Source organism: Urocitellus parryii, chromosome 6, assembly GCF_045843805.1.
Source record: "Urocitellus parryii isolate mUroPar1 chromosome 6, mUroPar1.hap1, whole genome shotgun sequence".
NCBI classification, from domain to species: domain Eukaryota; kingdom Metazoa; phylum Chordata; class Mammalia; order Rodentia; family Sciuridae; genus Urocitellus; species Urocitellus parryii.
The window spans coordinates 157,550,320-157,576,872 of NC_135536.1; the positions used below are offsets into that span (position 1 = coordinate 157,550,320).

Here is a 26,553-nt window from a genome sequence, read left to right on the forward strand (position 1 = left end):
CAGGGCAATAACAGGCATTTATTTAACTTTCTCAAACCCAAGAACAACTAATTGTTCTTATTACTTATCAAACATAGAAAAAATTTAATGGATTTTGTTAGTGTTCCCATAGCTACAAAGTTCTAAATAAAATTTTTATGTACAGCATCAGCTGACTGACACCAGAAGCAGTTACTAAACACCTACAGTGACAATTTCCACATGTCTGGCTACTTCTAGGGGTTATGTGGTATGCCATACTGTCAATGAAATGGTAAGTGTGCTCCATCTTTACAGATAGCAATGTTTACTCCAGGTTAAATAATCACATGTCTATGCAGTTAGTGTTCAATATAAGTTTTTCCCCTTAAATGAAATATATAGAGAACCCCAATATATAAAAGCAAGCTTTAGGAAATTGCATTGGCAGTGGTGACTGGCTAATATATATCCTCATTCTACATACATGCTGGGGAAATTACAGGTTACAGGAATATATGCAGTATGGGGATGGGGGGAGAACACACACAAATACAGAATTGTACAGAACAAGTATAAAGGTCTCTCTCAACCTTTACACCGCTGGGGATATGCCCCTTCTCTCCCTGTGAACCCTGGGGAAATGCTTAGCACATCAAGCCTCAATGCCTTCCAATCTCAATTCAAAGACTGGGCATTGTACCAGAAACACAGAAGTTCTACAAATGTGGTTACCAATCCTAATTGCCCTCTTTTCAGGTAAATAATAAGAGGCAGCATAGTTGTATTTCACATGCCAATATCTAGCTTTTTAAATCTTAAAATTTTCTGGCTTTTTAGTAACAACATGTTTTCTTTCTTTTTAAAATATTTTTTTATAGTAGATGGACACAATACCTTTATTTTATTTTTATGTGGTGCTGAGGATTGAACTCAGTGCCTCACATGTGCTAGGCAATCACCCTACCAACTAAGATATAGCCCCAGCCCAACAACACATTTTCAACAAATTAATATTTCTTCTTGTGTTCAGGCCAACAACACATTTTCAACAAATTAATATTTCTTCTTGTGTTCATATAGGTTTTAAGATTCAGTGATATCTCCTCTTTTACAACAGTGACTAGCAATGAATCTGTCTAAACAATGAGAAAGTACTTAATATTCCTAAAAGGTATACTATCCTGTTTTCTTTCTTTTCCAGTACTGGGGATTGAACCCAGTGGTGCTCTACCACTGAGTTATACTCCCAGCCCTTATTTTTTATTTGGAAACAAGATTTTACTGTTACCCAAGCTATCCTTGAATTTGTGATTCTCCTGCCTCTGCCTCCCAAACAGATGGGATTACAGGTCTACACCACTGTAACCAACTCTAATCTGTTTTTTGAATATGGTGGTTCTTTTTCTTTTCTGCATATTCTTCTAGCCGAAGAAGCCACTTGGTCCAGTACTGGGAACAGAGCTCTGCATCCATGAAATGTGGGTGGGCAGGGGATCCATCTTTGTAAGCTACCACAATCAGGCCACACTGAACCTAGAAAGAAACACAGGGTGATACCAGTATTTCTATATTAGGTCCAGAATTAGGTTTATTTTCTTCTTACTCCAGGGCAAATTCAATCAGTACTAAGCATAATAATTCTAATTCAGTTTCTAAGGTGGGTTGATCAAAGACTTCACCAGGACACATGGAACACAAAGATGACAGATAAAACACTAAAGAATGGTCTGTGATCATTAAATAACTATTTAAACAAATGCCCAGAATGAAAGGAAAAACAGTGATATTTAGGTGAGACAAGGATAAGAGACAGTTAGCAGTGGGATAAAAATAGGGTAAAAACCAAAACCAGTGAAGCAGCTGTAAATAAGCATTGAGCAAATAAGTAAGTAGAGGTTCAGTGCCCTAACCTGAAAACTGTAGTTGGCATCATGGTTTATGGCACCCACATATGCCACAACTTGTAGAGGGTTGTCATATGTATTTTGGATAAAAGGCTTTGGTTTCTCTGATGTCTTCCAATCAATCACACACAACTTGCCCCTGAGGAGAAACCAAAGGAAGTCTTTGTAGGTAACAGTCCAAAGTGAGAAGCTCTGTTAGGTTAACTCTTCTGTACCATTTACTACTTAGTTTACCCAATGACCACTGTTTCTATTCACCACTTTCCAAAACTAGTTTCACTTCTTTAGGATTAGAAAGGCATGATACAGCTGGGCACATGGTTCAGTGAAGAGCACTTTCCTAAGGTGCATGAGGTCTTGGCTTTGATCCTGAGCAATATAAACAAGAACCTCAGATGTGAACTACGTGGGCAAACTGAAACAAAACAAAACAAAACAAAAACCAACTTTTCTGTAGTTTAAGTTTCTAAACTTTCTTTGTTTTTATTTATTTTTATGTGGTGCTGAGGATTGAACCCAGGGCCTTGAATGTGCTAGGCCAAGAGTGCTCTACCTCTGAGCCACAACCCTTGCCCTAAGTTTCTAAACTTTCTTGTAATTCCTTGGACTTGTTTAATAGTTGACAGATGAATTAAAATGTGATTTTGCTTCAAAATCTTCAGAATGAAACACAATATGTCAATAGTGAAGTCCCCATCATGAAAGATTATGTATCATGGCACTTCAAACATTTTCTTGCTCAAAAACCAAAGCTAGGGTTCAAATTCATTAACAATTTTTTTAATAAATTTTAATATTTATTTTTTAGTTTTCGGCGGACACAACATCTTTGTTTGTATGTGGTGCTGAGGATCGAACCTGGGCCGCACACATGCCAGGCGAGTGCCCTATCGCTTGAGCCACATCCCCAGCCCCTCATTAACAATTAATAGGCACTGATTCCTCTACTAAAAGTTTACATACAAGGAAGGGAGTCTGGGATATTGGGAAAATAAAAATTTCTTGCCATTTTTTTTTCTTTTGGTACCAGGGATTGAACTCAGGAGGACTTGACCATTGAGCCACACCTCAGCCCTATTTTGTGTTTTATTTAGAGAGAGGGTCTCACCGAGTTGCTAAGTGCCTTGCTGTTGCTGAGGCTGGCTTTGAGCTGGCAATCCTCCTGTCTCAGCCTCCTGAGTCACTGTGCCCAGCCCGCTATTTTTTTTTTTCAAGGGAGGTATCAGGTAACCAGTATACCTCTCCTCACTCCCCCAATCCTGGTGAGGGTCTTATTTATTTTTTATTTTTTGGTATTGAGGATTGAACCCAGGTATATTCACCACTGAGTTACATCCCCATTCCTTTTATTTTTTGAGACAGGGTCTTGATAAATTGCTTAGGGCCTTGCTAAATTGCTAAGGCTGGTCTCAAAATTGCTATGCTCCTTCCTGCCTCAGCCTTCCAAGTTACTGAAATTATAAGCATGCATCACTGTGCCCAGCCTGGTGGGCTCTTATATTACAATTATAGATATTAAAGGGATTGTAGTGGAGAGATATCATTGGTGCTATCTGTTCAATCTGTCTTTTAAAACTTCATTTCACAATCAGAAGTTTGGCTGGGTGCAGTGGCTCAAACCTGTAATTCTAGTAACTTGGTAGGCTGATGAAGGAAGATTGTAAATTCAAGTTCAACCTCAGCAACTTAGTGAGACCTTGTCTCAGAATGAAAAATCAAGAAGGTAGGGATGTAGCTCAGTGGTTAAATGCCCCTAGTTTAATCCCCAATACCAATAAATAAATAAATAAATAAAAATAAAACCGCAATTTGTAGAGTAATTTTGTACAAAGTATGTATGTTACTTTCGTGTCAATATAACGCTAGATAGCTACAACTTATGCAGGCTTATATAATAGAGCAGCACTTTCTTTCTTTTTGTTACCAGAGATTAAACCCAGGAGTGCTCAACCAATGAGCTACATTCCCAGCCCTTTTTATATTTTATTTTGAGACAGGGTTTCACTAGGTTGCTTGTAGCCCTGCTAAACTGCTGAGGCTGGCTTTAAACCTGCCATCTTCCTGCTCCAGCCTCTTGAGCCGCTGAGGTTATAAAGGTGTGCCACCCTGCCTAGCTAGAGCAGCACTTTCTAAAATAAAATAAAATAGGAATGGGAATATAGCTCAGTTGGTAGAGTGTTTGCCTCACATGTACAAGGCCCTGAGTTCAATCTCCAGCACCACTAAAAAATAAAATGTCAGATGCCTGAAGTCCTAGCAACTCAGAGGTGAGGAGGGAGCAAGTAAGTTCAAGGTCAGCCTCAGCAATTCATAAGCAAGACACTATTTCAAATAAAAAATAAAAAAGAATGGGGGGATAGAGCTCAGCAGTAAAGTGCCCCTTGGGTGCTGTCCCCAGCATCATTAAATAAATAAATAAAATGCAAGCCATATATGTCATTTTAAACTTTCTAGTAGCTATGATTAAAAAAAGAAAAAAATAGGTATTTAGTATTTTATTTAACCCCAGATGTCTAAAATATTATCATTTCAGGGCTGGGGGTGTGGCTCAAGCGGTAGCGCGCTCGCCTAGCGTGCGTGCGGCCCGGTCTCCATCCTCAGCACCACATACAAAAAACGAAGATGTTGTGTCTGCCGAGAACTAAGAAAAATAAATAAATGTTAAAATTCTCTCTTTCTCTCTGTCCCTCTCTCTCTCTCACTCTCTCTTTAAAAAAAAAAAAATAAAATAAAATAAAATATTATCATTTCAGCATATAATTAATGTGAAAATGTTACTAATGGGGTGTTTTGCCTTGTTGTTGTTCTAAAGCATTGAAAACTAGTTTGTATATAGTCACAGCACACCTCAGTTTGTATTGCCCACTTTCAAATTCTATATAGCCATTTATGGGTAGTGACTACTCAATATAGGTCTAGAGATAATTTTATTGTCTTTATAGTTGTTTTGTAACATTGCCAAGTCTGAGAATCTACCTAAATGAGAAGAGAGCCCCAGTAACTCCATGAGGATGGTATTTCTAATTTTCATTTGAATAAATCAAAATGCCTCAAAAAAACAAAACAAAGAAAACCCCAACTTTCTGCCATGGACCACTGTTTATAGAAATGTACTATAATTATAGAACTTAACATTGGTTGGATATATAGCCTTAACCAAAATGCTTAGGACATTAAGTATTTAAGATTTAAGCCACAGGCACATGCCTGTAATCCCAGTGACTTGGGAAACCACAAGTTCGAAGCTAGCCTTGGAGGCAACTAGGTGAGACCATCAGCAATCTGGTGAGATCCTGTCTCAAGATAAAAAGTAAGAATGGCTGGGGATGTAGCTCAGTAGTAAATTGCCCTGGGTTCAATCCCTAGTGCAAAAACAAAAATGAAAACCAAAAACTTCAGGTTTAGAATGTTTCAGATTTTAGACTATTTCACATTTCAGATGAGAGATGTTCAACCTGTAATGTGAAATATCTTAGTAGCATATCAAAGACTGTAAAACATTGATGAAAGAAGATGAAGACGACATAAATAAAATTTAAGATATCCCACGTTCATGGATCGACAAAATACTATTAAAATGTCCTCACTACCTAAAGCAACATACAGATTTAATGTAATCATTAATAAAATTCCAATGTCATATTACATAGAAATAGAAAAAAAATCCTAAAATATTAATTTGAACCTTCAATAGCCAAAGCAATTGAGCTAAAAGGACAAAGCCAGAGCATTGCACTTATTTTTTTGGTACCAGGTGTTGAACCCAGTGACGTTAACCACTGAGCCACATCTCTAGCCCCTTTTTTCATGTTTTATTTTGAAACAGGGTCTGGCTAAGTCCTTGGTGCCTTGTTAAATTTCTGAGGTTGGTCTTAAACTTGCAATCCTTTTGCCTGGGCCTCACAAGTTGCCTGGACTATATAAGCGTACCACTGTGCCCAGCACCACACTTCTTGATTTCAAATTAAAAATTATATGCTGGGCATGGTGACTAACACCTGTAATTCCAAAGACTCAGGATTGGAGTCAGGAGGATCTCAAATTCAAGGCCACTATCAGGAACTTTGTGAGACCCTTCTGAAAATAAAAAATAAAAAAGGTTGAGAATATAGCTCAGTGGTAAAGTACCATTGGGTTCAATCCCTAGTACCAAATAAAAAATAAATAAATAAAGTTTAGTAATCAAAACAGCATGGTTCCAGCAAAAAGAAGAGACACACAGACCAATGGAACAGGAAAGAGCCAGAAATAAACCCATGCATTTCAGTCAACTGATTTAAAAAAGCTGCCAAGAACACAATAGGGAAAGGACAGTATCTTCAATAAATGTTTAAAAAATGGATATCCACTTGCAGAAAAACGAATCTGCATCCTTATCTCACACCATATACAACAACTGACTGAAAATTAAACACCTAATTATAAGACCTGAAAGTATAAAACTTCTAGAAGGGGAAAAGTTCTACAACATTGGTCTGGGCAATGATTTTTTAAATATAACCCCAAAAGCACAAGTAACAAAAGCAAAAATGACAAATGGGATTATATAAAATTAAAAAGCTTCTACTCGGCACAGGAAACAATATAGTGAATAGACAAACCATAGAATCGGAGAAAATATTTATAAACAATACATGTAATAAGGAGCTATTATCCAAAATACATAAGAATTCAACTCAATAACAAGAAAACAAATAACTCCATTTAAAAATTGGGCAAAGAAGCCAGGCATGATGGTGCATGCCTCTAATCCCAGTGACTTGGGAGGCTGAGGCAGGAGAATCACAAGTTCAACGTCAGCCTCAGCAATTTAGTGAGATCCTGTTTCAAAAGAAAAAAATAAAATGGACTGGGAATGTAGCTTAGTGGTATAGCGCCCTGAGTGAAACTCCCAGTACTCCCCCTGCCAAAAGAATTTTTTTTTTAATATTTTTTTCTTGTCAATGTACCTTTATTTTGTTTATTTTTTATGTGGTGCTGAGGATTGAACCCAGTGTCTCATACATGCTAGGCAAGCACTCTACCCCTGAATCACAACCCCAAACGCTGCCAAAAGAATTAAAAAAAAAATTTTTTTTGGCGTGTGTGGTGATGCTGGAGGTTGAACCCAGGGCTTGATGCATGCATGCTAAGTATATATGCTATCACTGAGTTACATACCCAGCCCTGTCTTTTTTTTTTTTTTTAAGTTAAATTTTAACTAGAGCTCTATGGGCTATACACACAGATACCGCCCCCACTCCCCATCCTATTATCATTGCTCACATGCTTTATTTGGAATAAGGGTGCCTGCAGGTTATAGCTACTCTTGGAATCCGGACTAACTTGGAAAAAACAGTAACAGCAGAAATTTTAAAACTGCAGGAAGCTTCAGTAAGTTTAGAATTCTTCCTATCATGTCAACAACTCAACAGGAAGAGAGTTGATTTTCAGGGCCAACAGGTCATGGTACTAGGTTTAGGAAAACAGGAAAAAAGAAAAATCCCCAAAACAAAAAAAATTGAGAAAAAAGGAAATGTAAGAATCAAACTGGATCTTATGCTGGTATCCTGTTTGGAGAGAGGAGAAAAAGGAAAGGCTGGAAGGCACCATGCTGGGGATATTGAAAACTAGACTTTTTTTTTCAGCAGTTTGATTATGAAATACTGATTATCAAGGACTATGCACCTTTCCTTTCTGTATCTGTTATATCTCCTTCCCTGCACCCAATACTTTCACCTATAATATAGGTTTGACTTTAAAGAGGCAATACCACAACACCTGTAGGTATCCCTTGAAGCAGGGGTAAAGAAGAAAAAGTAAGCTGGGTGCACGCCTAAAATCCCAGTAAGTTGGGAGCCTGAGGAAAGACTGCATGTTCAAGGCCAGCCTGGGCAACTTAGCAAGATGGTCTCAAAATAAAAATGAGCTGGGAATATAGTTCAGTGGTTAAGTACCCCTGGGATCAATGCTCAGTACCAAAAAATAAAAATAAAAATAAAAAAACAGGACAAGAAGTATCTCTTGACAGGCACCATCTGTCCTACCTGACATTCACTCACCACCACACTGTGACAGAAACAATTTCATACTTACTGATACTCAGCCACACAGTCCAGTAGACCTACATACTTTAAGGTCTCATGCTGAACAGCACTTTCAAGAGCCCGCACTCCACTGACATCTTTCAGAATATGTTGGATGCTTTCGATGTAGCCACATTTGAGGAGTTTTTCATCTCTCTCTTTTATGCTCCCCTGGGGTGAAAGTATGCTTTCCAAGGCTTCATGGAACTGTTTCCCTTGTAAAAAGATGTCTGAAAGAAAAATCAAGGAAAAAGAAGGAAAAAAAAGATACAAACAAAAACAAAGCTAATACTAAAAACCAATGCTATAGACATCATAAAACTAAAAGTCACATGAAAGTTGCCAGGCATGGTGGCACAGCCCTGTAATGCCAGCAAATGGGGGAGGGCTGAGGCAGGAGGATCACAAATTGGAGGCTAGCCTCAATAATTTAGAACCTTATTCAAAACAAAAAAATAAAAATGACTGGGAATGTAGCTCAATGGTAAAGCACCCACGATATTGGTTAAATCCCCAGTACCAAAACCCAAAATCCCAAAAAACAACAACAACAAAAACACACAACCCATAAAAGTTACCTTTAAGAGGCAACCCCAGCAGGGCACAGTGGCATAGGCCTATAATCCCAGTGACTCAGGAGGCTGAGGCAGGAGGATTACAAATTTGAGGCCAACCTTAGACATTTAGTGAGGCCCTAAACTTAGCAAGACCTTGTCTTAAAAAAAAAAAAAAATTAAAAAGGACTGGGGAAGTAGTTTAGTGAAATACTCCAGTACCAATTAAAAAAAAAAGAAAGAAAGAAAAAGAGAGAAAGGGGCAACCCCTATGATACAAAATTTAGCTTCTGGTGGACCCTAAGTATGTACTTTCAAAAACCAAAGGGATCAGATCTGTTTAGAAATGAAACACATTTAAATGAAATATTTCTAGTAGAATTAAGCCAAAGCTAGAACTGAAGATCTGGGGGTGGCTTGGGGGGCTTAAGGACCACATCTAATTTATGGTACTGTCTGTGTAAGTACCCAATTTAAAGAGTTTTAACTGGTTGTAATAAAAACCATTAGAAATTTAGGGCACTATGCTTCTGGTTAGTTCTTTTTACAACTAAAACTTAAGATAGGCATAGATTAAAAATATTTGGATGTTGTGGAATTTGGATGGGGAGGTGAGAAGAATATGTGGCATTCTTCCTCTGCACTTATTTATTTTTTTGGTACCAGAATCTGCTCTTTTTAATTCACCCCAAGCAAAGAAAGAAGTTTAAACTCAGAGAACACCATTGAGATACACACAACAATTAGTAGGAGATAATACATGCTTGGAGACAGACCCTCATAAAAGGAGAAAAACAATCTCATCCAATAGGTAAAATTAAACCATATTAAGTTTTTCAAGTTTGTTTTGCACTACTGGGGATTAAACTTAGGGTCTCACATATGCTAGGCAAGTGCTCTATCCCAGCCCTTGTCAAGTATTTTTATGAAGACTTTGAAAGTTGAATTCTACCACTGGCAAAAAAATGGCACTGCTTCTAGGAAATTACTTGGAGAATTAAAGATGAATTCTACTTAGTAAATAAATTATTCTATTCTACATATACTTTGCTCAATTTGGATTATTAGCCCATAGAAGGCTTACAAAAAAATTTAAGACTGATGGAATTAAAACCCAAAGAATAGAGATATGGTATTTATCTATAGACTAGCTTAATGAATCAGAAGATAAACATGTCAAAACAGGAAGAGGGCTAAGGGGCGTAGGTCAGTGATAGAGTGCTTGCTCAGCATATGTGAAGTGGCTGGTATTCACCAGCAACATACATAAGAAAATGTTGCTTTATCTACTGTCATGCAAACAGGCAATTCATTCTTTGCTGCCAACCTGAACTGTGGCTAGATTCTTCAATATATGTAACCTCACACAAGGAAATCTAGACTTCAGAGTCCCTTAGAGTATGTGGCTCAGAACATCAAACATGACTCAGTTTATAAATTTGGTCTGAGATGAGGTCATGAATTCAATCCCTGGCACCAGGAAAAAAAAAAAAAATTCAAGAATAGATTATAGGTATCATCAAGTCAGAGTATTTATTCAATAAAGGAATGCAAGTGAGGGCTGGAGATGTGGCTCAGGGGTAGCGCGCTCGTCTGGCATGCGTGCGGCCCGGGTTCGATCCTCAGCACCACATACCAACAAAGATGTTGTGTCCGCCGAGAACTAAAAAATAAATATTAAAAATTCTCTCTCTCTCTCTCTCTCTCCTGTCTCACTCTCTCTTTAAAAAAAATAAAATAAAATAAAGGAATGCAAGTGAAATGTTTTAAGTCTCAGTACAAGTGCATTTAAAAATAAATCATGCATCGTCAATATTCTGATGCTAGAACTGGCAGGATAGTTGATATTTTAGGATTAAAAAAAAAAAAATTAGTGTTGACTGGAGGGTGTAGTTGTGGTAGAGTGCTTGCCCAGAACATGTGAAGAGTACCACTAAAACAAAACAAAAACAAATGAGTGTAACAAAAATAAATAAATTAGAATAAACTTCAGCCTTTTTCATCATGATCAACACTTAAAGCTGAGTATAACAGACTTTCTCATCCTCACCCTTCTTTTGAAAAGTGAACTTGGAAATTGCTCAAGTGTTTGGAAGAAGGTGAGCCTCTGGGCACATCCCTATGCTTTGGGCTTTGGATCGACTAAAGAGAATTTATCAATCCAGTAGTATTCAGATTGCCTCTCTAGACCCAGTAATCAATTTAGTGACTTTTCTCCTTCCTTCTTTTTTTCTCTTTCTTGACATGACACTAATCTGTATGTGATTGTTCCTATTTTCTTAAAGAGTGAATTGAAGGTTGATCTAGAGTTAACAGAAAAACACAGCAGAAAGCTCATCTAGATCAACAAAGTTGACCCTGAAATGCGCCCAGGGTTACAGGGGCACATTTGCAATCCAAAGAGAAATTCCTTTCCTTTACCTAGGGGGCCACCAGTGCATTTCCTTACTCTGTGCCAAGAGCTGCAGACCCTAGGCTCCCATGTGACCCAGCAGATTTCTCCCTTTACAATTCTTAAATTATCAGTAATTTCAGATTCCTGAAAGTTGTTTAAGGAAAATCAAAACAACTCCTCATGAGGAACATAAATTCTAGTGGTACAAATACAAAACTTAGGTCATTAGAAGAGTTTTTTGGTACTTATTTAGAAAGCGGAGAATAATTTCATGGTTATCCCTAGTTACCCATTTTAAGAAGGCAGCCCCTGAGCCTGGCATGCTGGTACATGTCTTTAATCCTAGAAACTTGGGAGGCTGAGGCAGGAGGATTACAAGTTCAAAGCCAGCCTCAGCAAAAACAAGGCGCTAAACAACTCAGTGAGACCCTGTCTTTAAATAGGGCTGGGGATGTGGCTCAGTGGTGTAGCCCTGAGTTCAATCTCCAGTTCCCCTGAAAAAAAAAAAAAAAGGTTGGGGATGTAGTTTAGTTGTAAAGCGCCCCTGGGTTCAATATCCCCAGTACCACACACCAAAAAAAAAAAAAAAAAAAAAAAGCTGGGTCATGGCAATAGCCTCTGCATATAATTCTTGCCCTATACAGCTAAGGAATATTAAAAGGGAGGTAAGGCCTTGACCATGTACTGTACATACTTAATTTTCTTTAAAATGTGTGCATGGTTACATCATATTTTCTAAAATGCTTGAGAATAAGTACACTACTTTTATTTTTATCTTTTCAGTACTAGGGACTGAACCCAGGTGTACTCCATCCCTGAGCATCTTCCCCCAGCCCTTTTTATTTGGAGACTTAGAGGTCTCCCTAAATACTGAGGTCAGTCTTGTGATCCTCCTTCTTCAGTTTCTTGAGTTGCTGGAATCACAAATGCCACTATGTTATATTATAAACACCATAGTGCCCCTATGTCTAGTAAGCACACTACTTTTAAAACAAAAAGAAAAGCGCTCATGTACCACTAGGGGAATATGTACTGATCTTAAGGAAGCATGGGCTAAGGAATGTCTATGTAAAATTTAGTTTGAACAAAACATACACGCAAATCTTGCCACTAAGCTAACTCCCTAGCCCCACTTTTTAAAAATTAATTATTTTTTTGGTGGTGCTGGGGATAAAAACCAGGATCTTATGCATACTTTTTTTTTTCATTTTATTTTGATAGGGTGTTTTATTAATTTGCTGAAGCTGGCCTTGAATTTGTAATCCTCCAGCTTCAGTTTCCGAAGTACCTGGGATCACAGTGGGTACCAAGACTGTCCTCATGGGACCAGCTAATTGGCTTAAACAAATCAAGTGTTTTTGAATGGAAGCTATTCTTACCCATCTAAGAAATTTAGGACTTGAAAGCTAAAGTTAATTTACTTTTAGTTCCTAATCAAGAATATCTGAATAATGGGCCATGTGTTCTGGCTTATTGCCAGGATCTTTAAATTTACCAGTCAGTTTACATTTGATCTACTGAACAGGTATTTATTTGATTCTGATGCCTATCAAATAAGAATTTTATTATCAAGTGACTTTTTTCCCATAATTAGGGAAAATAACCAATTCTGATACACTTTGTAGCTTATAAAACAAATTAATTTTATGTTCATGTAGTCAAATTATTGATCTCTGTGTTTCAGTTTCATCTATGAAATGGGGAACTAGTTTATGTTTCACAGGATTGTCACGAGGATTGCATTAATACATGTGAAGTGCTATTTTATGCTAATTAAATAAATAGTTCCTCACTAGTAAGGTTAAAAATGCTTAATTCTGCCAGGTAAAATCGTATATACCTCTAACCCAGTAACTTGAGAGGCTGAGATGGCAAGTTAGAGGACAGACTCAGCAACAAAGCAAGATCCTATCTCAAAATTAAAAAATAAAAATAAAAAGGGTTGAAACTGTAGCCCAGTGGTAGGGAATCCCTGGATTCAATCCTTACTACCCCCCCCCCCCCCCAACAGAAACCATCTTCGGTTCTTTTGATACCAATACTTTCTCTATATTCTAAAAATTATAGAACCAGAATTAAGAGAATTACTTGAGGTGTATTCTGCAAAGCCATCTTCTCCCAGCTCCAGAATCATTCGCTGTTTCCACCTCTCCAAATAGAAAACCTGTTGTGATGTCATGGTCTGCTGAAGTACCCGGGTCACACTTGGTATCATATTCCTTTGCAAAGGGATTTTCAAAGGCATTGAAGAATCATTTGGATCAGAAGAGTCATTTCTCTCTGGATTGAAGATGGGAAACCAGTTTCGTGGGACTCTTGCCCCCTTATCTTGCTTTGAGAGTTTATGTTTAGTCACGGGTCCATAGAGTAAACAATCTTCCTCAAACAATGATTCTGGAGTCTGGGCAAGGCCTCTGAATGACAAAACAGACCTTACTAAACTAGAGTATTTTGTTTGGTCCACTTCTTCATAAGGGTTTTTTTTCTTCCGGCCACATGAATAAAGGGAAGTGGAGAAATTCACAAGGGGAGCTGGCTCTACAGAAAATCCCTTTAAACTTCTGAGATGCCTGCAAATGGTCTGAAATGCTTTCATCTTTAATTTTTTTTCACTTCTATCTCTGCAATGTCGAGAACCTTTTTTATTTTGTATTCCTATTAAAAAGAAAAGTGGTGTTAGATACCAGACCTATAACATATTTGAACCACCAGTGAAAGCTGCATCGGAATCACGTTGCATATCTAACTGTATTCAGTAAACCTTTTCGACGTGTTTGCAGAAAGCTATTTCCCATGAAAGAATCAATCCCAGAAAGGCTAGCACTTATTAAATGCCAACTATTTGGGTAAGACGCCCCTAATCTTTAATCTTAAGAGATGCGACGCTCAGGAAGGAAGGTTTTCCTGGGAGACCGCAAAATAGAAAGATGAGAAGCGTCCTGCAAAAGCCGCGAGTCGTAATTATGGATCTCTAAATATCAGGTTTTTTGTTAAATATACGGATATTTCTTATTTAATCCTCACACACTCTAGAGTGGGCATTATAGTGATCCCGTTTTACGGACGTGAAATTCGAACTTCTGAAAGGTGGCCTTGTTACAGGTTGGAGCTAGTAAGCCGCGGTCAGCAAGGGCCCGCCGACCTATCCGGACAACGTGGTCTCCCGCTCCACAGCAGGTGCAGACCCACGGCGGGGACAGAGCGGCTGTGGGCCGTGTGGGGATAATGTGGCTCAGGGAAGAGTTACAACTGAAACAGAACGTCAGCCTACAGCAGGGTTAGTACCTTGGAAGCCACCACGCTTTGTTAACTCCCAGGGCGCCAACACCTTCTCGGGAATCCTAATTTTATCAGTCCCGCGCTTTGGCCTGGAGTCAAGCCCCGCCCCAGGCAAGACAGCCCCGTCATGCACTGCGGCGCTCACGCCCCACCCCCTGTCCTTTCTCAAGCCTCCATAGGCAAGCAACCCATAGGGAGTCCCACCCCTCGTGCTGAAGCGCGGGCATCTCCAAATCTCGTACTTTCTCTCTCACGAGATCTTGCATACGTCACCTCTCGTCGCCATCTTGGACTCGGGCTGAGCAATAAATTGCTTGGTACAGGTTCGTGATCTCTCTGTTGAAGCGTGCCTCGCAGGAAGAGAGTCAGTGGCTCCGCTCCGCGTCGCAGTCCTCGGGTCAGCGGTCTCCGCGTGGTGCGGAGCGAGGGTAGGCCCCGCATTACTTCTTTGCCCGGCTCCAAGATGGACGGCAGCCGGGACGGGGAGGCCGCTCTAGGGGAGCACGTGGCGCGCCGTTTGCCTGCTCCCGGGGCTGCTGGGATGGTGGCGGAGTCCCAAGGCCTCCTGCCGCCGTCGGGCAGGGAGGCCAGCGGAGGCGGGGCCGCGGTCGCCCCTGAGAGGCGCCCTGGCGGTGGTGGCCCAGCCTCTTCTTTCCTCGCACAGCCAGGCGGCCCCTGCTCTAGGCCCGCGTCGCCATGGCCGCGGTTCCCGAGTTGCTGCAGCAGCAGGAGGAGGACCGTAACAAGGTGAGGTCCTCCCCTCAGTCTCCAGGACGGGAGGCCCAGTCGACCTCCCGGAGCCTTGTTCCTTTCTCCACCCTCTCCCAGGGACCTGGCTGCTCTTGGACCCCAACCCCCCTCCCCCCCCAAGTACCGTAACACCTGCGAGATCTGGTGCCCCTTTTGTGCTCTGTTTCATCTGAAGACTGCCCGGGGTCATCCTGGTGGCCCCCGATTCTCCCATTGGGGAGACGACCACACATGCTGGAAGGACCCTACATAGGAAACACTCCTCCACTGCCTGATAACCGATACCGAGTAGTCTCTTGGCCAGTCTCCTTGTCTAATTCTCGAAAACCCCGGAATGTGTTTTAATATTAGAAGTTCATAAAACTTCCGTTGGTGACTGGAAGGTGGACGTGAAATTTACTCATTATGAAACAAAAGTCAGTGGTTTGTAGTCTCCAAACTGGTGCCTCTCCCAACCCCCTTTAAGAAAAGGGTCTTTTTAGCCCAAACAACTGGGGAAATTCAAATCTGTAGCATGTTCCTTGCAACTTCGTAAACGCTAAATGCGTCCTCGTGGGAGTTGTGTAATTTTTAGTAGGTCTGAAATGTTTACTGAGCTGCGCTTTTATTTTTAAATTCTGTGTATTTATGTAAGCCCCAGGCACGTTTCTTGAAGTCCAAAAGATTGCAAATGCCATAAACTGAGGTTACTATAGCCAATTAAAGATTTAGAGGTGAGTCTCCACTCTTTATTGGTCCTTTAAGTTTGAATTGTTCGGAGCCGCTATCTTAAATGCAGAATCATCATATAGTTTTCTTGACAGAAAATTTTAAAAATAAAATATAAAACAATTAGGCGCTCTCAAATTTAAGAACTTTGGATCCATGTTAAAAACAGCTCTTTCGAACTCACAGGCATCTTTGGAGAAAGTATTCTTCTAGTAAATAAATACCCGAAGTTGCAGGCTAAGCAACTGGACTGTTGGAACAAGGGCGCCATTGTATTATTGAAACAGCTTTGTACACGGGAGGGGCTTGATTTTTTTAAGTTGAAAGAGGTTCATTTAAATCAAAGTGAGAACTTGAAGTTAGTTTCTTTGAGTATTCGGGGTATTTTTCTCTTCAAAATGTAGGTTTTGGATAGAAGTTTTTATAGCCATTTGTTTTTCTTATTTTCTTTGGTGAGGGGTACCAGGGATTGGAACTAGGGCTGCTTGAATCATAGCAGCTCAGGAGGCTGAGGTAGGAGGATTTGAAGTTCAAAGCCAGCCTCAGCAACCTAGCCAGACCCTGTCCCAAAACAGCAACAACAAAAAAGATTTGATTGCTTCAGCTCACCTTATTTATTTAAATTGGTTTTTAAAATGACTTCCTCAGCACCCTGATTCTCCATCAAAATTGGAAGAGGGTTATGAACACTAAAAACTGCCTCTCAAGTTCCAGGAACTTGGTCTATCAGTAGCGAAGATACTTGTTTGGAAACTATGGGTTCTTTACCACTGAGCTACCTTTTTACTTTTAAGACAGGGTCACACTAAGTTGGTGAGGCTGGCTTTGGTGTCCCTGGGATCCTTCTGACAAAGTTACAGAAATAAATTACCCTTCATTTTGCTGCCTGATCTGTGCTGATAACTAGTATTGTGCTGTGGTGGATCAGGTCTAGATCGTTTTACAGTTTATCCAATAGGGAGTTTGTGGCCAAGTCTTGGGTAAAATCTTGATTAAAAAAACAGTTTTAGCCTGGTTCGGTGGCACACCAGCTGTTCAGAGGCTGAAACAGGAGGATCACTATTTCAAAGCCAGTCTCAGCAAGGGGCGGCAACCCAGTGAGACCCTGTCTCTAGATAAAATACAAACTGCGGCTGGGTAATGTAGCTCAGTGGCCAAGTACCCCTGGGTTTAGTCCCTGGTGCAACCCGCCACCACCACCAAAAAAAAAAAAAAATAGTTTTATAGTTTGTTAGTCAACTGAAATATTTGGGGAGGGGGATGGTACTTGGAATTGAGTCTAGGGTTGCTTTCTCACTGAGGTACATCCCTACTTAATTCTTTTTTTAAATTTTGAGACAGTCTTGCTGACTTGCCCAGTCAGGCCTAAAACTTAAAATCCTCCTGCCTTAGCTTCCCAATATGCTGGAATTTCAGGTGTATGTGCCTGCATCATACAGAAACATTTACATGTTAGCTTAATGTTTAGATGTTATTTGCTTTAGTTTGCAATTTCCACAAGGGTGGAATTCATGGATTTGCATAGATCCTACCACCCTATGGGGTTAAAACAAAAGTAGAGGGTAAAATTGATTATTGAGGATTTTGAATGCTAGTATATACTCATTTTGGAAAAGTGAGCAAAACTGAAAGTATTGAGCTGTGTCTGGTAGCTGAACACTCCAGTATTTGTAATATCCTTATGCCTAATGTGTTTGCTTGTTCCTCAAAAATCAGGGGAAAAGTTGCATGGTTAATTTGGTCTTTCCCATTAGTGTAAGGGCAAATCAAATGTAACAGCATTTTTGTGTGGGTGATAGTCTCTTTGGTTCTGAAAAGCTTCAGATTTCTCTCCTTTATTGTGAATGGACTGAAGTAAGCTGAACATTTGGAAAGAAAAAGCTGTCTAAGATTGAAATCTGTTCTTAACTGATTTGGAAACTTTTAGGGGTGAGGGCACTTAAGCTAGGATGGAGAAATGTCCTGCAGGGCCATTCCTGATTTTTGACCAGCTTTAAGTCCAAATTTACCAATTTTCGTGGTCTAATGTTTTTTGTTACACTCATGACTATTTTTTCCAGGAAGTATGACTTATCAAAGCTGCCCACGCCCTAGTTCTGGATCAGTAACTTGCACACAGTGTCTTAAGGTCCCCATTTGTGAATACTATTTTGACAATTTATGATGATCTCCTATTTTTTGGTTACAGGAAGAAATGACCAAGAGGTTATTTGAGAATTTTCTAGATTTGACTTTTTCTGAGATCTGAATTCTCATTTGGTAAGACATAGTAAGTGACAACATCTAATCTAGAAGTTTACTTTAAGCCAGGATTTTTTCCAACTTGAGCACTGTTGACATTTTGTTTTGGGAACTTGTCTTGTACATATATAGTTGGTTGTTGAACAACATTATCAGCCTCTCCTAGGTAACAGCAGCCTCCTCTCCTTCATTCGGATAGTCAGAAATATCTGTAGCCTTTGTCAAATGTCCTTTGAGGCCCAGTAGATTGACCCTTGATTGAAAATCACCATTTAAACTGACTCTAAAATGATGTGCTAAAGGCTGGAGTAAAGTTGTGTTATAGATGCCAGTCTTAGTTGGCTAGTTTGGTGCAAGTTCTTGAGGTTTATGATTGTGTAAGGAAGTAACATAAAACTTAGATAATTGATTTGATATCTTTGGTAGCTTTTCCACTAATATCGAAGAACTTTGTTGAAAAATGTTAAATGGTTGTCTTCAGCAGGTTCTGGGGCACTTAAAGGTTATAAAGGGGCAACTTTGTATATGTTATGTTTGTGAATGAAGTCCTGGGTTTGGACATTGTAAACCTGGGGTTCTTGTGCCATAACACCTGTAAAAGCTCTGTGAGCAAAAATTAAAGCTCACTGAGAATTGTGCTGTGGTGAGATGATTTTAAATCCTACTGTTTATTTAATTTTGCTTGCTATCTTTACTACCAGGGCTTTGTTTTTTGAGCAAATTAAGAACAGTATATAGATTAGAAATCTGAATATCTCAAATAGCCAGTGGTCAAAGAAGTATGCAGCAAAAGTTAGTATTTAAGGAAACTTGTAAACTTGATACCCATATTTTTAGAAAAGACTTTCAGAACTTTGTAAGTTCTGCTTTTTCTTTTTGAAACAGGAAAAGAAGATGGCTGTAGGACATCATGTGTCATGAATGTGGTAAACTTATTTAAGTACCATAATAATTAAAGTCTCTGGGTTGGGGATGTGGTTGATTGGTAGAGCAATTGCCTAGCATTCCTGGGTTTGTTCCCCTGCACCAAAAAAAGAGAAGTTTCTAAAAGAGGGACATGGGCTTTGGTTTTTTTTTTTTAATTTGTTTTTTTGTTTTTTGGTACTAGGGATTGAATCCAGAGTGCTCTACTGAGCTACATTCCCTTTTGCTTGATTGCTTATTTTTTAATGTATTTATTTGGACATGGGGTTTTGCTGAGTTGCTGAGGCTGGCTTTGAACTTGAGGTCCTCCTACCTCAGTCTTCTGGGCAGTGGGATTACAGGTGTGCACCACCGTGCCCAGCTCTTTATTTTGAGTTAGGTTCTCATGAAGTTGCTAGGCTTGCAGTCCTTGTGCCTCATTCTCTGGAATTGCTGGAATTATAGGCATGCATCACTTTGGTTGATTTTTTTTTTTTTTTTTTTAAGGAAAACCCCAAAGGCAAATCATAAATATGCAAATTTTGGGTGGAGGTGAAGGGCTTTAGCTCTGAATGAAATATTTTTTTTTCAACTATGGGAGCTTTTTCTCTTGCAGTGTTGTGGTTGTTTCCCAGTAGGATTTTTGTGCCAAGAGATACTTGCAGATCATATGGTTCACCCAACCCTTTTTGCTTTGTGAACTCATTTGAAGATAGTCCAGATATCAACTAATTAGATGGATTTCTAGACATGAACTTAATTCAGTGGAATCTTTTTCTATTTATTTCTATGTTCAGATTTGACTACTGAATGGACTTGCAGCCTTGTGAAATGATGATTCAGTTTATCCATTCGCTGAGTGTGCTGCATTGACCTTCTTCCAAGCCTCAGTTCCTGTTCTAGAAACTTTGGTGCTATGTAGCCTCCAAATGCCCTGCAGTCTGCAATGTTCTATTGCAGATTGCTTGTGTGTTGGTAGCCTACTGGTAAGAGTGGTTGATGTCAGCAGGGATGGGTCCCTCTGGGTCCTATCTTACCAAGATGAGTGGTGCAAATCTGATCACTTGCTGCAGCCCTTCCAGGTTTTTGTTAAGCCTGTGCCTAAGTAATTTTCTTGTTATTAGTAGCCTGAGGTCTAGAAATCCTAAGTTCTCTTTTAAAAAAAAATTTATACACATACATTTAGTTGTTGATAGACCTTTATTTTATTCACTTATTTATATATGGTGCTGAGAGTTGAACCCAGTTAGTGCTCCTCAGATGCGAGGCAAGTGCTGTACCATTGAGCTACAATCCCAGCCAGTTTTCTTATTCTTGAGGATAGATATATGGTTATAGGCCTCAGTCAGGGAGAACCAATGGGGGGAGAAAGAGTGAATTACCCATAAAGGCAGAGAGAATTAGTGTAGTGGTTATAATTGATTCAGTTGTTTTATGTACCAGTGCTTCAGTGGAGATTAAATTTTAGTTATTTGTTTTTTAAAAATATTTTTAGTTGTAGATGAACACAAAAACTTTTTTTGTTTATGTATTTTTTATGTGGTGCCGAGGATTGAACCCAGTGCCTCACATGTGCGAGGAAAGAGCTCTATCACTGAGCTACAACTCCAGCCCCAAATCTTAGTTATTTTTAGGGTAGGAGAAAACAGTAACAATTCAGAATACCAATACTTTGAATCATTTTTGCCTTTTAATACACTTAAACCATGAAGGAGGTATAGGGAAGGCTATGGTATTTCTTAGAGCACTTTCTTCTTGTGAGTTAAAACAGTAACAAATTAATGTTTTATAAGCATGTGTGAGACAAATCTCAAATATTTACAGAAAATAGTATAAATCTGGAGTATTTGGACAAGTTTTTCTTTTTTCTTTCTATTTTTTTGAATTGGATATTGATCTCATGAGTTACATCTCCAGTCTTAAGTTCCTGTGGCTGACCTTGAACTTGAAATCCTCCTGCCTCAAATCTCCCCAATCTATGGTAGAATGTTTTTGCATTTTATTTCATACTAATGAGTATGAGAAAGGAAGGTATTATTAGTGCCTTGCCTTGCTTTTGCTTACTGTGGGAAAAAATGAAAATCTGATCCAGAAGGCATCTTTCCCCTCTCAGTTCCTTGTACACTTATACAAAACAAATGTGTTTTCTCTGTAGTAGTTTCTTTGTAATATTCAGATACATAGGGGACTATTGGGACTGACATACAACTTTGTAACATTGTGTATAAAACTGATTAGATTAAAATAACTATTTCACTAGCTCCCACTCTGGCATATCCCTGCTTATGGAGTTTCATTTTGGCTATATGGCACTAGTATAAATCAGAATTTGAATTTGCAAGCAGCATAACATCCTGACGTTTATAATTTCATTTGTTTTTGTTTCCCCTGTGGGTTTTGAATTTGGGAACATTGCCCTTTTGTCATGAAGGTACCCTTTGCCATCTGTGATCCTTTAGATCTTTTGAAGAGGGAGCTTTGCTGATGGCATTAAGTCAGTCTTGAGCCAGAATGAGTCACAATAGAGATTTGAACCAAAAGTGAACGTCCCAAAGATCTGCCGGGTTGTCCTACCACCAGTGCCTGATTGACAAGTGGAGGAAAATGCACAGGGGAGTCACTAACAGTTTTTCTCCCTTCAGGAAAGTGCCTGGCTCTCTTACCAAAAGCATTCAGATTTCTTAAAAATGGTTTAAGGTTTGTTTCTAAACAAAGCAGTGCTTCTTTGCCCCTTGTTGGCCTTGAGGAAGGTGCTTGTAGTCTGTTGGTTTTAATACTGGGGATTGAACCCAGAAGTACTTTACCACTGAGATATTTCAGCCTCCCGTTTTTTTCCCCCTCATACTGAGGATTGAACTCAGGGGAACTTAACCACTCACATCCTATCCCTTTTTTTGTATTTTATTTAGAGACAGGGTCTCACTGAGTTATTGAGGCTGGCTTTGAACTCGTGATCCTCCTGCCTCAGCCTCCTGAGCTTCTAGGATTATAGGCATGTACCACTGTGCCTGGCTATATCTCTTATTGAAAGATGGATCTGGTAGAGAGGAACTTTATGTTGTGTGTGATGCAGTGGTTTATAGGAAAATCTATATAAGAGTCAGTTTAAAACTCAATTCCATTGTTTGGGTGTAGGTATTTGAAATTTGCTTCTCTCAATGACAAGGGGTCTGAGAGAACTGAATTCTGCATGTCAAATGTCTGGCATTGAGCCATTTTCCCAGTCCCTAATGTCCAAGGTTGAACCTGGTTCTGAAGCCTTCCTTATCCTGCTGAATGTAAATGTCTATGTAAATTCTAGGTATTTTAACATCTGTTTAAGTCATTTAATATGTGGGTCAAGTCAGATGTTCACAATATTGGCTTCACCGAATGTGAAGTAGTGCTCTGGGTGGTTTAATCAAGATAAGGGGTAGAGGTGGGTAAAAGGAGAAGAATGCTCATCCCTTCCTACCCGAGTCTGGCAATTTATGTAGCAAGTACTGGGGCATGGGACTGAAGGGTGTTGATTTTGTTAATCAAGTGTAAGAAGGAATGCTGACTTAGAAGCTCTAAGCATTTCACAGTTATTTTTTCCCCCAGTGCTGAGGATTGAACCCAGGGCCCCATACATGATAAGCAAGAATTCTGTCGCTGAGCGACATCCCCAGTACATTTACAACTTTTTATTCCATGATGATGTGTGCTTCATCTGGAGGATTGTATGCTACAGTGTGAGAAAGTTGGTGATGTCCTCCTTCCCCTGGGAATTCTGTCAGTATTCTGTTTTAGATCATTATTTAAGGCCCACATACAGACCTGCTTATTTGGTGGTTAACACTATCTTGTCAAGTTGTTGGTATTTTTGTTTGAATTCCTTCTAGTGGTGATATGAGAAGCATATCCTGCTTGGTTACTTGGTTGCCATTTTCTGGGTTTTTGATTTTTTTTTTTTTTGTGGTACCTGGGATTGAACCCAGGTTGCTTAACCACAGAGCCACATCCCCAGCCCTTCAAAACCATCTTTATAGGGCTACCTCTGGTTTGTTTTTTACAACTTGAAACCTTTTCTTTGTCACCATGCTTACAGAAAAGAGAAGTACTTACAACTTCTAAGATAGGGGAGAGAGAAGTAATTATATTTATTGTTTGTTTGTTTGGTACTGGGAATCAAACCCAGGACTTCATGCATGGTAGGCAAGCATTTTACCATACCCTAATTATATATTTTTAACGAATGTAGTCTTTTTATAGGTGATTGGGCCAGGTTTCTTATTTAAGTTCATCAGTTCCTAGACTTTACTACGACAAGAATCAAAAGGGAAACGCCTCAGGGCTGGGGATGTGGCTCAAGCGGTAGCGCGCTCGCCTGGCATGAGTGCGGCCTGGGTTCAATCCTCAGCACCACATACAAACAAAGATGTTGTGTCCACCAATAACTAAAAAATAAATATTAAAAAATTCTCTCTCTCTTCTCTCTCTCCTCTCTCTCTTAAAAAAAAAGATGTAAAAGGGAAACGCCTCAGACTTCACTGAACATTTTCTAGAGTAAGATGCTAAGCAACTCAGTGAGACCCTGTTTCTAAATAAAATACAAAATAGGGCAGAGCACGTGGCTCAGTGGTTGAGTGCCCCTGAGTTCAATCCCTGGCCTTCCCTCTCCAAAAAAAAAAAAAGAATTAAAGAATTTAACTTGATTTAAATTTAGTAATAAAACTATTTAACTGCTTTTTACTAGTAACTCAGTTTTAGTGTTTGTACTGTTTTTTTCCTTACTCTGAAAAGAAATATTTTCTTAAATCTGGCAAAATGAAGATGGGTGTGTAGGCCCCCCACCCCATTTTTCCAGATTTACAGCTCATAAAGTCAGTCACTTAGTTTCCAGGGCAGGACTCATACTTGTGCTCATGTGTAACCATAGTAGGATTCTGCTTTGGTTAGTATCTGGTTTCTGTAATTCACCCTTCTTGTCTAGATTTCTCAGCTGTTTGTAACTGTCTGAATATAATTAGGTCCATTTATTTCTCCATCTAGGACCGCGCATACCAGGGGACTGTTCTCTGTCATTTTCCAAGGTTTTTCTAGTCTTTTGGATCCTCGTGATATATAATCTTTACAGTCAATAATGCTACTGGGGATTCAACCCAGGAGTGCTTAACCGCTGAGCCTCATCCCCAGCCTTTTTTTATTTTGAGACAGTCTCACTAAGTTGCTTAGGGTTCCACTAAGTTGCTGAGACTGGCTTTGAACTCCTCCTTTCTTGGCCTGCCCCATCCCCAACTGCTGGGAGTTTTGTGCCTAACTAATAATGCTTCTTGAGGGTCTGGGTCTGTAGCTCAGTGGCACAGCACCTATCTAGCATGTATGACGCACTGGGTTTGATCCTTTGCACCACATAAAAATAAACAAAGGCATGCTGTCCATCTACAGCTAAAATTATTTAATAATAATGCTTTTTGAATGTTGTCATTAACATTTACATAAGAACTCATCTAGTTAGTGTACCGTCATAAGAAATGCAATCTCCTGTACATGATATTAGAATCATACAGTTAGTTGCTTTGTTCAGTTTATAGGAATGCTTTGGATACATGGATTGGACTTAAAGAGCAGGTTTCCCTATAATTTCAAATATCAAAACTGACTTTGTTCTAAATGATCTATATCAAGAATACTTTTTAGGGATGAAATTAATACTCAAAAAATGTGTTTCAGCTGAGGTCTGTGTCTGTGGACCTGAATGTTGATCCCTCACTTCAGATTGACATACCTGATGCACTCAGTGAGAGAGATAAGGTCAAGTTTACAGTGCACACCAAGGTAAGTGACAAAATGGCTTTGGTAATACTAACAATGCTAGGTTATAGCCTTGTTCACGTTTGGATGTGAGAAGACTGATTCCATTAACTACAATGGTTACTGTTTGCTGTGTACCAACTGCATAGTGTGAACCTCTCTCATATGTATAGCTTGCTGTTAGCAAGTGCTGTTGCTTCAGCATCCTTCTGCTAAGGTGAAGCCACAATGACAAAGTGTAGCTGGATGCTGCCTATTTATATAATTCAAACCTTGCACCTTTGGTTTTATTTGCATCTGAAGGTAGTGTTTGTGGCTTGCTTTAAATCTTATGTTTGGAAGGCCCTTTTGTTTGTGGTATTCTTCGTATACCTCAGGTATACTTCAGGGAAAGTGTCAAGACGGACAACTTGATTCTCTACTTGAGTTGACTTGATCATAGTAGATAAAATTAGCATTCACAGGAGTTCAAAGGAAGCCGAGGATAATTTCCACCACCCTAGTAGCTAAGACTTTTTTTAAAAAGATCATGATGATGATGATGATGATGATATTTTTTGGTCATAACTGGGATAAGTTCCTTTTTTTCTTTTTTTAAGATGGAAGTAGGGTTGTTTAACTTCCTGGAACTTTTTCTTTTACTAGTAGATATTTTTCTCTTTGATTTGATACCTTGGCAAACTTCCAAAAAGTGTAGTTTTGTGAAAAGTCTTCCTTAAAGATCAGATTGAGTCTTAGCTGTGGCTAAGTGGTAGTTGGAGATCATATACTGCTACTTCTTTATCATGATGTTTTATTATGCAGAATTTTCCCATAGTGCAGCCCAGGAAACCCAAACCACATTATCAGGTGATGGTTAGCAATTAACTTCTTCCTCTTTACAGACTACACTGCCCACTTTTCAGAGCCCAGAGTTTTCTGTTACAAGGCAACATGAAGACTTCGTGTGGCTACATGATACACTTATTGAAACCACAGACTATGCTGGGCTTATTGTGAGTACGTTTTAGCATACCAAATAATTAAGTTATGCTACCTTGGTATTAGATTTCACCAACATTTTATAATGGGTTGTGAAAACTCTTGGTTTTTATCTGCCTATTAGAATATTTGCTAACTCCAGATTGGTATAGTCTTTAACTGAATAGTGCTGTGAGATGAAGCATACACAGAATATAGTATATACATTATAAGTAGGTAAACAAGTTTAATGATTTAAGTCCTATCTACCTTTTCTCTGGCATCATTTTTGGGCATTAGTAAGTTGATTTCTAGGATACTTCAGTATTGTTATAGTTCCCAGAATAAAGAGGCCATTGTCATCTTTTGAGAATTAATTTTTGGCTGTGGGAACTTCTGTTCAGGGGTCTTCCCTTCATTTAAAATTAGGATCTTTTGATTGTCCTTAGAGGTTGAAAATTTTGCTTTTGTTTAATCATTTTTGTCATTGATTATCTTAATTTTAAGCTAATGTCAAACTGGTACTCTGCTAGTTCTCTATAAACTGAACAAATGATTATGTCAGAATGCCCAACTGTGGGGAACATACTTTGGGTCAAAAGATTTAAGGTTTGGGTGAAACCCAGTGACTTTAGATAGCCCCACTTGGGTGGCCAGAGTTGAATGAGGCATCAACTAGAACGTGGCGGGCAAAATGCTCATCATGTATTACCTGACTATATTGCAGATTCCCCCTGCTCCTACAAAACCAGATTTCGATGGTCCTCGAGAAAAGATGCAGAAACTGGGAGAGGGTGAAGGGTCTATGACCAAAGAAGAGTTTGCAAAGATGAAGCAAGAACTGGAAGCGTAAGTGAATTTTCTTTTTAAAGTTTGAGACTGGGTTTCACTAAGTTGCTGAGGCTGGCTTTGAACTTGTGAACTTGTAGGTGTACCACACCTGGTGGGTGGGTTCTTTTTAAACAGTGTAGCTGTTAATTGCCTAGTGTTGATTTCTAAAACTACATTTTGTAAATATAGTTTTGTGGGGTACAGTTTTTGTACTTCTGACCTTTATT

General features: G+C 39.2%; 2 protein-coding genes and 1 non-coding gene across 6 annotated transcripts in view; 2 read left to right on the plus strand and 1 right to left on the minus strand.

The window, feature by feature from the left end:
• Positions 1-14,508, minus strand: Mgme1 (mitochondrial genome maintenance exonuclease 1). Of its 3 annotated transcripts, none has more exons than XM_077799853.1 (5): positions 14,432-14,508; positions 12,968-13,534; positions 7,941-8,160; positions 1,872-2,004; positions 1-1,494 (listed from the first exon to the last, which is right to left on the minus strand). In XM_077799853.1, the coding sequence occupies exons 1-5, from the start codon at positions 14,442-14,444 to the stop codon at positions 1,333-1,335; spliced, it is 1,095 nt and encodes a 364-aa protein (XP_077655979.1). In that variant the 5' UTR covers positions 14,445-14,508; the 3' UTR covers positions 1-1,332. The 3 variants fall into 3 exon arrangements, with proteins under 3 accessions (XP_077655979.1, XP_026256497.1, XP_026256496.1); XM_026400712.2 differs by having other exon boundaries at positions 14,401-14,469; XM_026400711.2 differs by lacking the exon at positions 14,432-14,508 and adding an exon at positions 14,165-14,234.
• Positions 14,505-26,553, plus strand: part of Snx5 (sorting nexin 5) — a 23,027-nt gene continuing 10,978 nt past the window's right edge. Inside the window, exons 1-5 of one of the 2 annotated variants that reach the window (XM_077799419.1) lie at positions 14,505-14,586; positions 14,823-14,905; positions 24,455-24,559; positions 25,420-25,530; positions 26,223-26,344. In XM_077799419.1, coding sequence (XP_077655545.1) covers positions 14,855-14,905; positions 24,455-24,559; positions 25,420-25,530; positions 26,223-26,344 — 389 coding nt within the window. In that variant the 5' untranslated portion in view covers positions 14,505-14,586; positions 14,823-14,854. Of the gene's footprint in view, positions 14,587-14,680; positions 14,906-24,454; positions 24,560-25,419; positions 25,531-26,222; positions 26,345-26,553 lie in introns of those variants that run through there. The other variant, XM_077799418.1, reaches the window with a different exon arrangement.
• On the plus strand, positions 19,587-19,824 carry LOC113191091 (small nucleolar RNA SNORD17). Its single transcript, XR_003301860.1, has one exon. It is a non-coding gene; the product is annotated as a small nucleolar RNA SNORD17 (small nucleolar RNA).

What these genes read in the sequence shown, in the direction of transcription:
- Mgme1 (XM_077799853.1), bottom strand. An exon ending in CTTTGCAGAATACACCTCAA is followed by an intron (nt 8,161 to 12,967) that starts GTAATTCTCTTA and finishes TTTTTCTTTCAG; the next exon opens with ACATCTTTTTACAAGGGAAA. An exon ending in GACTGTGTGGCTGAGTATCA is followed by an intron (nt 2,005 to 7,940) that starts GTAAGTATGAAA and finishes GTTTCTCCTCAG; the next exon opens with GGGCAAGTTGTGTGTGATTG.